Source organism: Micromonas commoda, chromosome 3 (genome assembly GCF_000090985.2).
Source record: "Micromonas commoda chromosome 3, complete sequence".
NCBI lineage: Eukaryota > Viridiplantae > Chlorophyta > Mamiellophyceae > Mamiellales > Mamiellaceae > Micromonas > Micromonas commoda.
This window is the reverse complement of record NC_013040.1, coordinates 1,257,259-1,271,989: the sequence shown is the minus strand read 5'-3', so window position 1 is coordinate 1,271,989 and position 14,731 is coordinate 1,257,259. Positions and strand designations below refer to the sequence as shown.

General features: G+C 65.7%; 7 protein-coding genes across 7 annotated transcripts; 3 read left to right on the top strand and 4 right to left on the bottom strand.

Moving 5' to 3' along the window:
* Nucleotides 1-3: 3 nt before the first annotated feature.
* Nucleotides 4-2,106, bottom strand: MICPUN_66092 (predicted protein; the record flags this gene model as incomplete). The annotated part of the gene is made up of 2 exons (XM_002500610.1): nt 4-351; nt 448-2,106. Coding segments are annotated over 2 exons (2,007 nt in total), but the record flags the coding sequence as incomplete, so codon positions are not given.
* Nucleotides 2,107-3,189: 1,083 nt separating this feature from the next.
* On the top strand, nt 3,190-4,373 carry MICPUN_57232 (predicted protein; the record flags this gene model as incomplete). The annotated part of the gene is made up of 1 exon (XM_002501035.1): nt 3,190-4,373. The coding sequence occupies one exon, from the start codon at nt 3,190-3,192 to the stop codon at nt 3,739-3,741; it is 552 nt and encodes a 183-aa protein (XP_002501081.1). The 3' UTR covers nt 3,742-4,373.
* An 837-nt stretch (nt 4,374-5,210) lies between these two features.
* Nucleotides 5,211-6,181, top strand: MICPUN_107968 (predicted protein). The gene has a single exon (XM_002501034.1). It carries the CDS (start codon nt 5,271-5,273, stop codon nt 6,135-6,137), a length of 867 nt encoding a protein of 288 aa, XP_002501080.1. The 5' UTR covers nt 5,211-5,270; the 3' UTR covers nt 6,138-6,181.
* Nucleotides 6,182-6,510: 329 nt separating this feature from the next.
* On the bottom strand, nt 6,511-6,915 carry MICPUN_73028 (predicted protein; the record flags this gene model as incomplete). The annotated part of the gene is made up of 1 exon (XM_002500609.1): nt 6,511-6,915. A coding segment is annotated over one exon (405 nt), but the record flags the coding sequence as incomplete, so codon positions are not given.
* A 905-nt stretch (nt 6,916-7,820) lies between these two features.
* On the bottom strand, nt 7,821-8,160 carry MICPUN_79901 (predicted protein; the record flags this gene model as incomplete). The annotated part of the gene is made up of 1 exon (XM_002500608.1): nt 7,821-8,160. A coding segment is annotated over one exon (340 nt), but the record flags the coding sequence as incomplete, so codon positions are not given.
* Nucleotides 8,161-10,220: 2,060 nt separating this feature from the next.
* Nucleotides 10,221-12,482, top strand: MICPUN_57228 (predicted protein; the record flags this gene model as incomplete). The annotated part of the gene is made up of 1 exon (XM_002501033.1): nt 10,221-12,482. One exon carries the CDS (start codon nt 10,221-10,223, stop codon nt 12,480-12,482), a length of 2,262 nt encoding a protein of 753 aa, XP_002501079.1.
* A 73-nt stretch (nt 12,483-12,555) lies between these two features.
* On the bottom strand, nt 12,556-14,343 carry MICPUN_57227 (predicted protein; the record flags this gene model as incomplete). Its single annotated transcript, XM_002500607.1, has 1 exon — nt 12,556-14,343. The coding sequence occupies one exon, from the start codon at nt 14,341-14,343 to the stop codon at nt 12,556-12,558; it is 1,788 nt and encodes a 595-aa protein (XP_002500653.1).
* Nucleotides 14,344-14,731: the final 388 nt, after the last annotated feature.

Sequence of the window (14,731 nt, the reverse complement as noted above, 5' to 3'; positions counted from 1 at the left end):
GAACAGGTCGCGCATATACACGGTGCGACGCACCGCGTTCGTGAACCCTTCGTTGTACTTGTACACCACGTCCACCCTCTCGCCCTCCTTCTTCAATTTCTTCGGATCCTTCCTCGACCCGATGCCCCCCATCGCCATCGCCAGGCGCTTCGCCGCAGCTTCCTTGTGCTCCTCTGATCCGCCGACGCCCCCCTGCTTCAGCTGCGTCTTCTGCTCGCGCTTCGCGGGCGGGGTTCCCGGGCCGTGCACCGCGCACTCGGCCCGGCGAATCTCCTCCATGCGAACCTCGTGCTGGATCATCGACTTGACGGCGGCGGGAAGGACGCGGCGGGGCACCCCGCCGAAGGTTTTCTCGCCACCCGCGCCCTGCTCGAACTGCTTCGGCTCCTTCTTGTAACCCTTCTGATACCTCTGCGCGCCCGTGCCCGGTACGACGTACCCGGGAACGTCCGAGCCGAAGGCGCAAACTCGGTCCACGGGCGGGTCGAGGACCATCGAAGCCTGAGCGCCGCGGAAGGACCCAAACGGAACGCCACCCTCCGGCGGCGCCGCGTAGGACAGGCCGTGCGCGACCATCGTGGAGACGGAGTTGCGCATGAGTTTGGCCTCATCGGGCCTGAGGAAGTTGGCGGCGACGGGTCGAACCTCGGGCGCAATGGCGGTCAGGAGGTACGGGATCGTCTCGCAGAGGGTCTGATCGGACGACGCGGCGAGGAGCTTGCTCGAAGTCGCCCACCCGCGGAGCATCGTCCTGTTCTTGACCATCTCCCTGTGCATCTTACCCTGCTGTGGCCATTCGAGGTTGGTGGCTGCCGGGGCGTTGCTGACGCACGCGTGCACCCCCATCGCGGCGGAAGCCACGTACGGCTGCAGGTGGAAGTGACCCTTCTTGAACCCGGCACCCTGAAAGACGTCGGCGTCCACCATGGCGTCAAGAGCCTTGGCGGACTTGACCATGGACGTGTCGCCGAGCCTAAGGTTGTTGATGTTCTCGAACAGCCCGCTGAGCATCAGTTCGTTGTCGCCGAAGGACGCCACCTGCGAGTAGAGGTGCTTGGTGTGCTCAGGGCGGGTCTGCTTGCGGGTGCGTTTGTTGGCGATGTGGCCGGAGAGCAGCGACTCCCACACCATCCTCGCCTGCATGGACATGTCCTTTTCGCCCACATTTTCGTTCACGTCGCGGAGGGTCACGGCGTCCGTGCCCTTCTGAGCGATCATCTGGAGGGCGTTGAGGCACGCGCGAACGTCTCCCTCCGACTTCTCGGCGAGGGCATTGATGGCTCTGGTGTCCGCCCGGAGGGTCTGTTTAGCGCAAACGTCCCTGAGGCGCTGGTTGAGCCTGGCGCTGGCGGGCGGGACCATGCGGAAGATCTTGGCGACCTCCCGCAGGGGTCTGAGCGCGGGGGCGTAGAGGTCGTTGCAGATGCAGATGATGGGTCGCATCAGCGGACCGGGTCCCTTCCTCTTCGTCTTCTTGCCGACGGCGTCGTTGTCCGCACCCGCGTCGTTCTCGTCGCCGTGCCTCACTCTGCTGCCCTTACCGCCGCCGTTTATGATGCTCAGCAGCGCCTGGATCGCGCCCCTGCCCTCGGCGCCTCCCAAAGCCCCGTCTATCTCGTCGATGACCACCAGGTTGGGCCGCTTATCGCCGATGACGGGTTGCATCTGAACCGCGTCGGTAACCTTGGACCGCAAAGCGTCCGCGCTTCTGTCGTCCGAGGCGTTCACCTCGACGACCCTGTACCCGGCGTGCTTCGCCGCGACGTGCGCGAGGGTTGTCTTACCGATGCCGGGTCCACCCGTGAGCAGCAGAACCTTGTGCACCGGTCGCCCGTCCTCGTCTAGCGGGACGTGAGTGGTGAGCACGGCGGGTTTGCCGCCCCTGCCGCCCCTGCCGCCGCGGTCGTTCCCGCCCCTGCCGCCCCTGCCGCCGTGCTGCGCCGCGAACTGCTGCTGCTTGAGATCCCACTGGGTGGGCTTGGGCGGCGCCTTCTTGAAAACCACGCCGTCCCAAGCCTTGATCCAGTGCAGCACCTCGCGGTTCACCTTGTCCTCGCTAAGGAGCTCGTTGAACTTCTTGGGAGAGTACTTGTCCACCCACAGGCGATCAGACCCCGGCCCGTTCCCGAGCGCGTCGGCGTCGATCGCTTCCGCGGGGAGCCCCTCCCTGACGCGCCGTTGGCGCTCGGCGAGACGTGCGGACTCCTTCAGCGCCTCCGCGTGCCGCCGCTCCTCGATGCGGTCCAGCATGTCCTCCACCGAGTCGGAAAGCAGAGACGGCTTCTTGGCGCCCGCGCGAACCGTCGCGGCGGCGAGCGCGGCGGTCATGGGATCCGCGGCCGCGTCGTCGGCCACGGGCGCGGACTCCCGTCGGACGAACACCCTGCGCCCGTCGGAGGCGGTGACGGGCACGGCGACGCCGTCGATGGACGCGGCGTCCAGGGCCGGGGGTTCGCAGCGCGCGGTGCTGGGGAGAATCTCTTCGTTCGAAGGGGAGACGAAGGTGAAGGGCTCGGATGGGGGCTTGGGTCCGCCCGCGTTGGGCGCGTCCTCGTCGTCGTCCGGGAAGAGCGCGTCGGCGGCGGCGCCGTTGGTTCCGGGCCCCTGGGTCTGGGTCGCGCCCGCGTTGGCGAGCCAGTCCAGATCGTCGTCGTCGGCGCCCGCCTGGGTCTGCGTGGCGCCCTGGGTCCCCGCGGCGGGCTCGTCGAACGCGCCGCCGTCCTTATCGGCGGCGTTCTGCTCCTGCTCCATCGCGTACATCATGTCCATCTCGTCGTCGTCGGCGCCCATGTCCATGTTGGCGTCATCCTCGATGAGCGCGTCGAAGTCGTCAAAATCTCCGTCGTCCATCGTGATGACTGGTCCCTTCGCCAAACTCGATACCACCCTCGCGGTCCTCGAGCGTGTCCTCGCTCCTCACGTCGCCGACGCCCCCGATACTCCTCCTGTGAGGGGACTCTTCACTGGCGGTGGTGCGTTCCTGTGCCAACGTTTGAATCGGGCAGGTGCCCTTTCAGCCATTTTTTGAATTTGGCGCCGATACCAGTTCCCATATCGGCAAATATGATAACGAAGTGTCGCTTCGCCAGCTGTTCGGGGAAAAATCTGCCGGGGATTTGGCGCCGATACCAGTTCCCATATCCGCGAACTTCAGTTGCCGAGCCGAGCCAGTTAACATCCCGCATCAACATGAACGTCATCCTCCTCCCGGGCTCGGGTTGTACGCCCACGATGGAGTGCAACTACTACAGTTGGCTCGCCAAGACCTTGGTGGATCGAGGAATCTGCGCGGACGTGAGAGTCACCGTCCCGGGTATGCCGGACCCGTACGTGTGTCGAAGGGCGAAGTGGATTCCGCACTGCGAGGAGGTGCTGAAGTGCGACGCCAACTCCGTGGTCGTCGGGCACAGTTCGGGAGCGGTCTGCGCTCTACGTCTCGCCGAGCGCAACGTTCTGCGCGGCATCGTCCTCGTGTCCGGGTACGACGACGACTTGGGGGATGAGAACGAGCGCGCCTCGGGCTACTTCGGTCCTGACCCGTTCGATTATGAAAAGGTGAAAGCCAACTGCACAAAGGGCATCGACGCGGTGATTGGTTTACGGGATTCGCTGGTGCCGGCGGAGGTGCAACGCGCGTTGGCGGCCAAGTTAGACGCGAGGGAGACGCTGTGCGAACGCAGGGACCATTTCTTCACGCCACCGGCCGAAGAAATCGTCGAAGCCATCATGCACTTTGTGTGAAAAATTATGTAAAATGACCAAAGACAACTCGCCGCTCCGCGACCGCCGCCTCAATCCTTGTTCCGCTTGAGCGCGTTAAATCGCTCCGTCAGGTCCCTGAAGTGCGTCTCCGGTCGATTCGGGTCCACCTTGGACGTGTCCGGCTCACCGAGCGGGTCCCCTGGCTTCGGCGGCGGCGCCGGACCAAACTCGGGCTTCTTCTTCTTGTCGGACTCCTTCCTCCCCTTCGGCTCCTCCCTCTCCGGCGTGCCCGCTATACCCGGCGGTGGCGACGGCTTCGACGGGTCCACCACGGGCGGCGGCTTCGCGGGAGGCGCGGCGGCCGACGGCGGGGTCAGGTCCGCGACGTAATCGTCGTCGACCCCGCCGTCGCCCTCGTCCCCGCCGTCGCCGTCCCCTTTTTTCGCGACGGGCGTCCCGGCCACAACCTCCGAGAGCGACCTTCCCTTGTCCATCCCGGCCCCGTCGCCCCCCTTCTTACCGGACAGCGAGTTCACGAGGAACCCGGGGGGAGGGAGTGGCGCGTTGCTGGTGATGATCCCGGAACCGGGCGCGGAGGTCGCCCGCGGCGCGGGAGCAGCTCCGCCGTGAGCCACCGCGAGCGCCGCCGCCGCCGCCGCCGCCTGCTGCGCCTGCCCGGCAGCCTGAGCCGCCGCCGCCGCCGCCTGCTGCACGTCCGCGTACCCCGCGACGCCGGCGCTCTCGCCGCCGCCGTTGCCCCGGTTGGGCGCGTGCACCTGCGCCGGGAACTTGGTCGCCTGCGCCAGGCTCTTGGTCGCCTCCTCCTCGTCGAAGGGCACGCGGTGTTCCTCCGCGATGGCTCTCAGCTTTGCCAGCTTTTCCTCGTTCGTCGGGGGCGCGACGCTGAGTTTCTGGATGGCGGTTCGGTTCACGCCGCACGCGGCGGCGGTGCCGTCGGCCTCGCACGCCTGCGCGTACTCCCGCCCGTACTTGGCGGCGAACTGGGACTTGATCTGGCCCAGTTCCGGGAGCTCGCCCATGCGCTTCGCGGCGTAGATGCATGTCGCGACCGCCTCCTTCAGGTCGTCCGGAAGGTCCTTCTCCTGCTCGATGAGTCTCAATCTGACCACGAGGAGCTCGCAGAAGAGGTCGAGAATGTCGAACGCCTCCAGGTTGGCCTCCTCCCTCATCACCCCCTCGATCCTCACCCGCGCGCTTTCCGTCTTGTCAGCTCCCAGGAGATCCGCGATCTCCTTGCGCAGCGCCCTCACCGCGAGGCCCTTCTTGTTCTTGAGCAGCTTGATGCGACCGATGCAGAGCCTCAGGGCGGTCTTGCACTTCGAAGGGTTAAACCCACCGAAAAGGCCGAAGAAACCCATGGTCCCTCCCTCCGTTGCCGTGAAGGGGCGCCGGTCAAAAATGGCGCCACGGAGAGACGTCAGCCCCGTTTTGCGACCTCGACAAAAATGTCTCGGTCGGCACGCGCCTTATCCACTTTGGAGGGCGCGTCCAGGACAGGAGTGCTCGACTTAAGGATCGCATCTACCTGCAACGTCACGTCAACGACCATGCTATCCGCGTGCACCGTGAACGCGGCTCCCGTCGGCATCTCCCGTCGTGTCTCGGACCGCGCGAACACGACGACGCAGTCCCGATCGCGAGTGATGCGTGGCGGCCGTCTGCGCGGCGCCGTCTCGCTTCCCCGACGCCGCACGCCCGCGTCGAATGTCGCTCGCGCAGCCTTCGGGGAGATCGAGCGCGCGCGGGGTCAGGACTACGCCTCGGCCGCGGAGGTCTTCGTCGAGGCGTTCTTCCTTCGCAAGGGCGGCGCGGCAGACGTCATCACCAAGTCGGAGCTCGCGTACCTGAACGGCGCGCAGAAGCGGGACATGGTGGGCCGATACAACAAGAGAGGGCTCTGCGCAATGTACGTCATCAGGGACGACGACACCGGAAAGGTCGTCGGGTGCGTGGGCGCGGACGTCCAGACGTTCAAGGGCACCGTTCCCGTCAAGCGCGCCACCGACGCCACCAAGGGGGAAGTCGCCGATCGACCCGTCATCGCCAACCTGGCCACGGCGCCCGCGGCGAGGCGACGGGGCCTCGCCAAGAAGCTGATGGCGCGAATCGAGGAGGAGTGCAAGGAGTGGGGGTTCGAGGAGGCCGTGCTCGTCGTCGAGGCGAACAACTCCAAGGCCAGGAGCCTATACTCCAAGCTCGGGTACAAGGCGATCGGGGGCGAGCCAGACACGCCCAACATCGTAATCGACAGGGAGACGGGCAAGGTGGTCAACGGGGCGGTGAAGACGGTGTTCATGAGGAAGAGCCTGAAGGAGGGCGCGGGGGGTGTGCTGGAGAATATTGACGTCACGAAGCTCGTGGGAGTGGGCGCGGCGGTCGCGGCGGCGGCGAAGTTTGCGCTGGGTAGTCAATGAGCTAGGAGGTGTTGTCGATGATTGATGTTTATTTTTTTTTCGGCAACCGTGAGGCCACCATTCTACGCTTAGTTGTACGGACGGTGCTTGACCATCCCTATTTGTCCAAAGCAAGCAGGACCTCCCCGCTCTTATGTTAATCCCTCAACGTCGCGCCCCCGTGCGCGACTCCACATTTGTTCATGTGTGTGTGTGTGTGTGTGACCTCCTCAAAATACCTTGTTTCTCATCTTCAGACTGTGCCTGCCCCCGCCACAGCCGCGGCCCTTCGCTCGTGCTCCCTGTGGAAGCACTCCAGTGTCTGGAACTTGGTATCGAGCAGTGCCCTGATCTCATCGCGAATCTTGGGCTTGCCTTCGACGCCGCCCTTGTGGTAGTAGTGAAACGCCCAGAACTTCTCGAGCCCGTAGAGCGAGCCGCTCTCGTAATCCCGCAGGGTGTACTCCTCAAAGTCGCGGTAGATGAGGGGCCGGAACCTCTTCTCCAGGCCGTACGAGTAGAAGCGGAACAGGCACTGCAGGCCGTAGTGGTACGAGTGCCTCGCGTCCTCCTCCGCCAGCTGGCAGAACTCCTTGTACATCTTCGTGTTGAAGGTGCCGCGGAGGAAGTAGGACCAGAAGCGGAACAGCGTGTTCATCTCCTCGCTGTTACCCGGGCCCAGGCGCCTTCGCTCGTCGATGCACCGCTGGTGGAAGGCCCTGTACTTCTGCTGCTTGAAGCCGTTATCCTCGAGCAGCGAGTGGGACGGGTGCTGGAACGCGGGGATGTCCCGTGGGCTGCCCCAGTGGTCACCCGGCGAGGTGCCGTAGTTCACGCTCCTGCGGCGCTGGCCAAACGACGCGCCTCGCTCGCGCGGCGACGCGCCGTGGAGGAACCCGCGGCCGGACTCGGAGCCAACGGAGGACCCCTCGCCGGTGCGCCAGTTGGGTACGGCCACGCCGCCCTCGCCGCCGTCCGTCGGGGTGGTCCCGAGCAGCCAGCCGATGTCGTTGCCGCCGTCAAACCCAGCCATGGCGCCGCCCTCCTTGTAGGACGACGGGAAGAAGTGAGCCTGGCCCACGGAGGAGCCGAAGCCGTTCCCGCCCTTCCACGACGACCCCATGGATGTTCGCGCCTGCCTCCACGAACCGGACTGACCGCCGTTGGGGATGGGCTGCCCGCCGCGCTTGAGCTCCTTCTGATAAAATCGGAGACCCTCGTTGATCGTAGCCGCGTCCACGCCGCGCCCGTCCCGGCCCTTGCCGTGGCCCTTGCCGCGCTGCACGATCATCAGCCGCGAGATGTCATCGTCGGTGATGATGTCGTCGCCGTAGTCCTCCTCGACGTCGTCGTCCTTGGCGGCGGGGCCGCCACCCTTGGGTTGTTTCTTCCCGGCGTCGTCGCCGAAATCCTCGTCCATCTCAAACATCTCAAACTCATCCTCGATGTCCCCACCCTTGTCCGCACCCTTCGACGCGTGCGAGGGGGCGACGGGCGGGCGACCCGTCGCGGGCTTGGCGCCGCCGCCGGATCCGTCGCCGCCGTGGTTAACCTTGACGAACTCGGCCGTGAGCTCCTCCATCGATTTGATCGGCGGGAGGCCCGAGGGGGGCGGCTTGGGCGCTCCACCCGCGGGAGGCGCGGGAGCCGTGGCCGCGCCCGCGGCAGCCATCGCCGCCATGCCGCTGCGCTCCGACGCGGACATCACCCACGACTGCCAATCGCTCATCTTGCGGAGTCTGTGGCCGTCCGCGCCGCCGACAGCCTCCACCTCGACAACCGCGCTGCCCTGGATAGCCTCGAGGACGACGGCGGGCTCCGGCGTCATCATCCGGATTCGGTTGAAACCCGCGATGACGGGCAGGGGGATCCAACCCTCCGCGTCCATGCGCTGCCTGAGGAACAGGTCCTTGCACAGGTTCTCGACGGAGAAGTAATACTCGACTTGCTGGCGCACCGCGGCGAGGATCTGCTCCTTCGCGGGACCCGCCGGTATCGCGCCCCTGCCGCCAACCTGCTGCGGGGGATAGTACACCCCGTGCATGGGCGCGCCAGCCTGGGCACCGCGCGGGACGTAGTACCCGGCCGCCGCGGGGTTGAACCCGGCGTACTGCTGGGCCTGGAAGCCGCCCCCGCGTCCGCCCCGGCCGCCCCGGTTTCCGCGGCCGCCAATCTCAAAGCCGAACTGCTGTCCCGCGGGGTGTCGGCCCGCCTGGCCGCCCCGCCCGCCAAACTCGCCACCCTCCCGGCCGCCTCGCCCGCCGCGTCCGCCTCGCCCGCCTCGCCCGCCGCCGCCGCCGCCGCCGCCGCCCTGCGTTCCATCGCCGGTTTGGCCGTCGTTGGCGTTCTTGGCGCGGTTGTTCTTGTTGGCCCCGACGGCTTTCTTGTTGGCGGCTTCGGCGGCGTCTGCGCCCGAGCTCGCGGATGGGTCCTTCTTGCCGCGTCCCTTCTTCTTGCCGCCGCCCTCGCCTTCTTTTACGTCCTCCGCGCCGGGAGGCGGCCCCGGGGGAACCGGGGGCGGGTCCGCGGGCTTCTTGCTCGGGTCCTTGGCGTCGCCGAGGGTGGGCCAGGTGGGCGGCGTAATCGGCGCGTCGTTTCGCGCCGGAACGCCCCACGCCTTCTTCGCCGGCGCCAGCTGTGTCGCCTGAGTGTGCTCCTTCTTGCCCGCGGGGTCATGCGGGTCGTTCCCCGCGTCGGCCTTCTCGGGTGCGTCGCCCTTGGACGCCTTGGCGCCGGAGGCGGCGTCCGCGTCCGCGGTCGCGGCGGCGGACGACGACGGGGATGACGATTTGCCATCGGACGCACCGTCGGCGGGCGCCGCAGGGTTTCCGCCCTGCGCCGGCTTGGACTTGACGATCGCCGACCAGGGCGCGTTCACCGGCCGGGAAGGGGGCACGGGCGCGCTCTGCACCTGGTTCGAGGATGGGAAGGGGTCGAAGGTCGGTTTGCGAGGTCGGAAAGGGATGCGGGAAGGGTGTTCGGGCGCCCGAGGGTTTCTCGGCGGATGTCCCGGGAGGGTTAACGGGGAGGCTCGCGGCATGGGAAAAAAGTTCTCTCGTGATGTGTCGCCGTGCGCGGCGCGTTAAGGCGCGTCGCGAGGGTCAAGAGCTCACCTTCGCGGCTCCAGCTTCGTGCGAACCGTTAGCTTCGGCTTTCGCCTGCTCCTTGGCGCCGGTATCGACGCTCTCGGTCGCGCTCGACATCGTTTTCCGACTCTCTCTCGGTCTCGCTTCTCCCGCGGGTCACCTCTCCCGGGTATCAACTGCGAAATTAAGTGCCGGTCTCGGCCTTGTCGGAAACCCGCCGCGCGCTCGCCCACGCGCCGTGAAAGACGAACCCGAGCGGTCCGTCCGTACCCTGACTCTGCTCGCTCTGGAGCCCCGACGTCGAACGCGCCTTATTCCTTAGGCGGATCGACTGCCACGACGCCCAACGTCGCGTAATCCCTTTCCACTCGAGGAAAAGGCCCCAACACTCTCTTCTCGGTTCGCGGAAATCCTCACGCGAACAAAAACCGCCGGAAGTGACACCCCTGTGATGATTCCCGGCGACCGTTAAGCCTCTGACGCGACGGGCGACTTGCTACCCTAGCACGTGCTACCGTACGCTCCTTGCACGAACGCTTCACTCGTTCGCGCGACGCAGTGACGCCAGAGTTCGAACGTGGGAGGCGGAACACAATTCTCCCCTGTGCCGACTAAAACTCGGACCATTTCCACGGTCGAAATGAGTACACCGTGATTCCGCACGGGATCCGAGCGTTTCTTTTCACCGCTCTCGTCTCGTTTCACCGCGGTTTGGATTTTTAGGGTTTATGCGAACAATCGCATTCACGTGACACGTGACTGAAACGCTGTCACGTTTTTAACGTGATACACCGCCCCTAGTCCTAACTGGGATCGAGAGGCCCAAAACTCCGTTAGTCCGTCGTCGCCCAAAATCCGGGGAAAAGTTTCCGTTGTTGAACTGCTCCCCGGTCAGCGAAAACTCGAATTCCGCTCATCGTGCGACGCGAGCGGCGTACAGTCGGTGCCTTTCAGAACCGACCCGCGACGTGAACTCTCCGCCGCGCAGGTAGAGACACTCGCATCCAGCCCCGAGCACATGGGCGGAGAAAGCCCCGCCAAGGGCGACAAGCACGTCACGTTTTCGTCCGAGCCCGAGGCTTCGCCCGGGCCCAAGATTCGTCGCCAGCCCACCGGCCTGCCGACCGAGTATCCCGACGACGACGAGCCCAAAGCTGACAAGCGCGGCGTGGCATCGAGCACTGAGTCCCTCGAGGTGAGCCTCGCGGCCTGCGAACCCGCGCCCAGCCCGAGTCACCGCGTCCACGCGCGACGCGTCCCGCCAGATTTCACCGTTGAGAAACGGCCAAATTCCGCTCGCGCGGACGCTGACCTCCTCCCGAATCCCTCGCTGCAGACCTCCATGTCCCGGTACAGGAACACGGGCGCCGACGCACCCGCCTCCGTGGACCCCACCTACGTCGCCAGGCTGGAGCAGGAGCTCGCCGCGCTAAAGGGCTCCATCGCCGCCAAGGGCGATCCCCACGGCGCGCTCGACGCCTCCACCCCGGTGACCGCATCCGCCGCGAGGAAAGCCGCGCGCGGCGCCGCCGTCCTCGCGGACCGGCTCGCGGGGGGCAGATCCCAGGACGACGACCTCGCCGTCGCCAAGGCGGTCTTCTCCGACGATAGGCTCGCCAAGTTTGAAGCCGCGCTCGAGCAAAAGTTTAAGGATTCCGGCGGGTACGACTCCGACCTCGAGCGCGAGCTGGAGGCGGCGGGTGCCACCCCGCTCGAGGTTCGCAAGCTCCGAGCCGCGCGCGCGGACGCCGCGGCCAAGGCTGAGACCGCGTACAGGGCTGCGGAGGACGCCGCGGTCAAGGCGACGTTCGACCAGCAGAACGAGTGGATGGACGAGTATCGCGAGGGCGGCGTGAGCAAACCAGCCGCCGCGACTGGCGGCGTCTCCGGGGCTGTCGCGGGTGGTAAGGAGATCAACGCGGCGCGCGACGCGGTGGACGCCACGCGCGCCGTCCCGCCCGTCGTTCGCGCGAAGGCGGTCTCCGCGCCGAGGACCAGGCGCGCGGTGTCGGCGAGGCCGAGCGGCTCGGGCGGCGTCGACTACCTCGGCGCGGGGGCGGAGCACGGCGACGGCTTACCCCGGCCGGGGGTGATCGTGCGGCGCAAGACGGCGACGGTGCCCCGGCCGTTCTCGTTCGAGATGAGGGATCGGAACAAACCCAAGTCCATCAGCGAGCAGCGATTGGAGCAGGACCTGGCGTTCGAGGCTGAGATGGAACGCGCCGAGCTCGCGAAGCAGTTCAGGGCCAACGACATCCCTCGACACATCTTCGAGTCCCGATACCAGAAGATGCTCGAGAAGGAGGAGATGCGAAGGGAGGAGCGCAGGCTGAGTCGACGCGCGGCGCTAGTGGAGACGGAGAGGCCCTTCTCGTTCCACAGCCGGGACGAGCAGAAGAAGAAGGAGGAGGAAGCCGCGGCGATGGAGCGAGCAAAGAACCGCGCCAAAAAGTTTCAAAAGCCGTTCAAGGCGAAGGACATCCCGGCGGCGGTCAAGACGCCCAAGCTGGCGGCGCTGGAAGATGAGGCGCGGCGGCGGAAGGAAGAGGCACGTGCCGCCGCCCTGGCCAAGCTCGCAGAGGCGAAGGCGCCCGCCGCGGCCGAGGTTAAGCACGGCCACGGCACGAGTGACTCGGCGTCGAAGAAGAAGCAGTGGTCGTTTAAGCCTGCGCCCATGAAGCCGGTGCCCGACTTCGACGCGCTCCACGATAAATTCTTCCGCAAGCTTCAGTCCGCGAGGGCGTCTAAGCCCTCGACGGTCCCCGAGGAGTTCAAGCTCCACGAGAAGGACGCCAAGGCTAAAGCCGCAGAGCTCAAGAAGATCAAGAACGAGATGAGGCAGGACGAGCACGCTCTCGCCGAGGTTCGATGGCCGTTTGCGTCGCTGCGCGCCAAGGTCAACTCCAAGCCCCCGCCCGCGTTCAATCCGCCGAGCGACGATTTCCTCCGCAAGAACGAGACCCTCGCGACCAAGCTCAGGCGGCAGGCGGTCGTCAAGGCGCGCAAGGAGGGCCACTTCAGCACCAAGGCTGAGAAAGAAGCACTCGAGGCGGCGCAGCGTGATCGGGAGAACCGGCGGAGGGCGGCCGCCTGGGCCAAGACGCAGACATCCTTCGCGGGCAAGAAGGCCCTGGACTTTGGCAGGTCCTCGATGCGCGGCGGTGACCAGCACACGAAGGCGAGGCACGCGCAGCAGGCGATGCTGGCGAAGGAGACTGTCGAGAAGGTGCTTCTCGAGAACAACGTGTACACGTACGTGGAGGAGGGGTCTGTCGTGTAGAGGAGGTGCGTCGCAAACTTCAGTCGGTGTGAATATGGTACCAACGATAATCACAATTCATCAATACACGAGTTTAGAAGAAGGCCGCCTGCGCAAAGCCCGCAACCATCCCGAGGAATGCGCCGACGAGAATCAGCGTCAGCTCGTCCTCCTGAAACACCGGATGCAGCACCCCCTCAAACTCCTGCCCGCTCAGCTGCTGCATCTTCTGCTTGAGGGTCTCCTCCAGGTCCAGCGCCTCGTCGCTGTACCCGTACACGGACGGTAAGTGCGAGGGGAGGTCCGCGGCGACCCTAGCGACGACCGCGTCCTCGCATCTAGCCCACGCCTTTGGACCCATCGCGAGCGCCGCCGCGCAAATCAACTTGTTGGTTTTCCTAGCCTTGGCCACCTGCTCCCGGGTCTTACGCTCCAATATCTCCTTGAACACCTTCTTTGTATTCTCCGCGGTGAGAATCTCGCGCCAGATGAGCTCGGCGGTGAGGATTCGCTTGCGAAGCAGCGCCGCAAACTCGCCGCTCACTTCCTGCTGCCGGCGGATGAATGCACCGTGGAGGACAAACCCGAAGGGGAGCTTGACCGGCTCGACGGGCTCGAACATGAGCTTGAGCGCGAGCCAATCGGTGGCGTACCCCACGAGCGCGCCTCCCACCGCGAGGCTCCACCACGGGTCCCACACGAGCCACTGCGCCATCTGAATGATGCCAAAGAGGAAGCCAAAGTAGAGCCCGCTCCGACGGATGAACACAAACTCCTCCTTCCCGCAACGTTGGAACAGTTCGATGATGATCTTCTTGTCCCTGCACATGGCACCCACGACCTGGGTCTTGACGTCCCATACCTCCGGTACCCGTGCCTGCATCTCCCCGAGCACCTCCGCCACGAGCTCCTTGCCCTGCTCCCTTGCCAGGTTCCGGCCCCAGTTAACAACCGGGTCGGGCACGGCGCCGAGGACGCCGCTATCGCCCACCCACGCCAGGGCGCCGCCCTTGGTCTTCGCCACGTCGTTGACCACCGCGCCCGCGATGGAGTCAATACCCGGGGTAAGTAAATCGCCGCACTTGGCCTTGTCCAGCCGCCCGAACACCTCCCTCACGTCGAGCAGCCTCTTGGTCATGAGGTCCACCATCGTGGTGCTCATCTTCTCAACTTTGCACGGGACGATGCCCTGCCATCCGATGAGGCCCGCGGGGGTGTCCGGCCACCGCTTGATGTTGAGTCCAATGTACTCCTCGGGTGAGAAGATCATCTTGACCGCGAGCGCGTTGGTGATCCAGTTGACGACGCCGGCGACCACCGGGATGGCGCAGTAGAGCGCCCACTGCGCCTGGAACTTCACCGCAGCCTCGGCCGTCTTGAGCTGGACCCAAGACTGCTGAACGGGTGCGGGGTCCGCCTTGCCCTTGCCCTTCTTCCCCGAGGCCTTCGCGGGCTGAGGCTTGGCCGAGAGTTCGGCGATCGCGCGGTTAGAAGCGCCGGATCTGGACGCCCCGACCCAGCGATCGGTCGAACGCGGTTGTTGTTGACTAATCGTCGACGTCGACGGGGTGCCCGCGAATGCGGGCTGCGCCCGGCCGATGTTGACCATGGCGGCGACTCCGAGCGCCGTGCCGAGGGTCAGCCTCCATGCTGGGGTATGACCCGCCGCCTCGCGCGGGTCGCACCACCCGGACTCCGTCCATCCCGCGCGCTCAACCCCGCCCGACCCGTCGACGGTTGGCGCCGTCTCGTTTAACTTGGCGCTCGGCTGAATCACCGCCCGCCGCGCCGTTGTCACGCGTACGCGCCGCGAGACGACGCGACAGGGCGCGACGTGATGGCGCGCATACGCGATGTCCGCGGACCCGGCCACCGCGAGCATCTCGAGTCGGCTCGGAGGACCACCGGGGCGCTCCTCGCTGCCTTCGGAATTTGTCCCCGCGGGCACCACCCCAGCTAAAATATTTTTGACGTATGGCGAGGAAGGAACAGTTTTGGTTTTCAGCCAATCAGAAACGCATGTTTTGTCGACGTGGCACAGGATTCTGACTTGTGAGACTCACTGCAGAGTTTACCTCGTCACCGAATGTCGCAGAGCTGCCGGCCAACAGCGAGGGGCAGTGACCAAGGAAAAGGGGCGCGCGTCGCTCGAGTACTTCCGTTAAGGATTTCACTATTAAAAGGTCGACATCTAATATTGCTCTATTGGTCTTACAGCAATTTGGTCTTACACTTGCTTTGTTTGAAAGGAAACACCGAGGAGCCCGCTG

Coding starts and splice junctions, on each gene's coding strand:
- MICPUN_107968 (XM_002501034.1), top strand. CDS start 5,271: ATGCTATCCGCGTGCACCGTGAACGCGGCTCCCGTCGGCATCTCCCGT.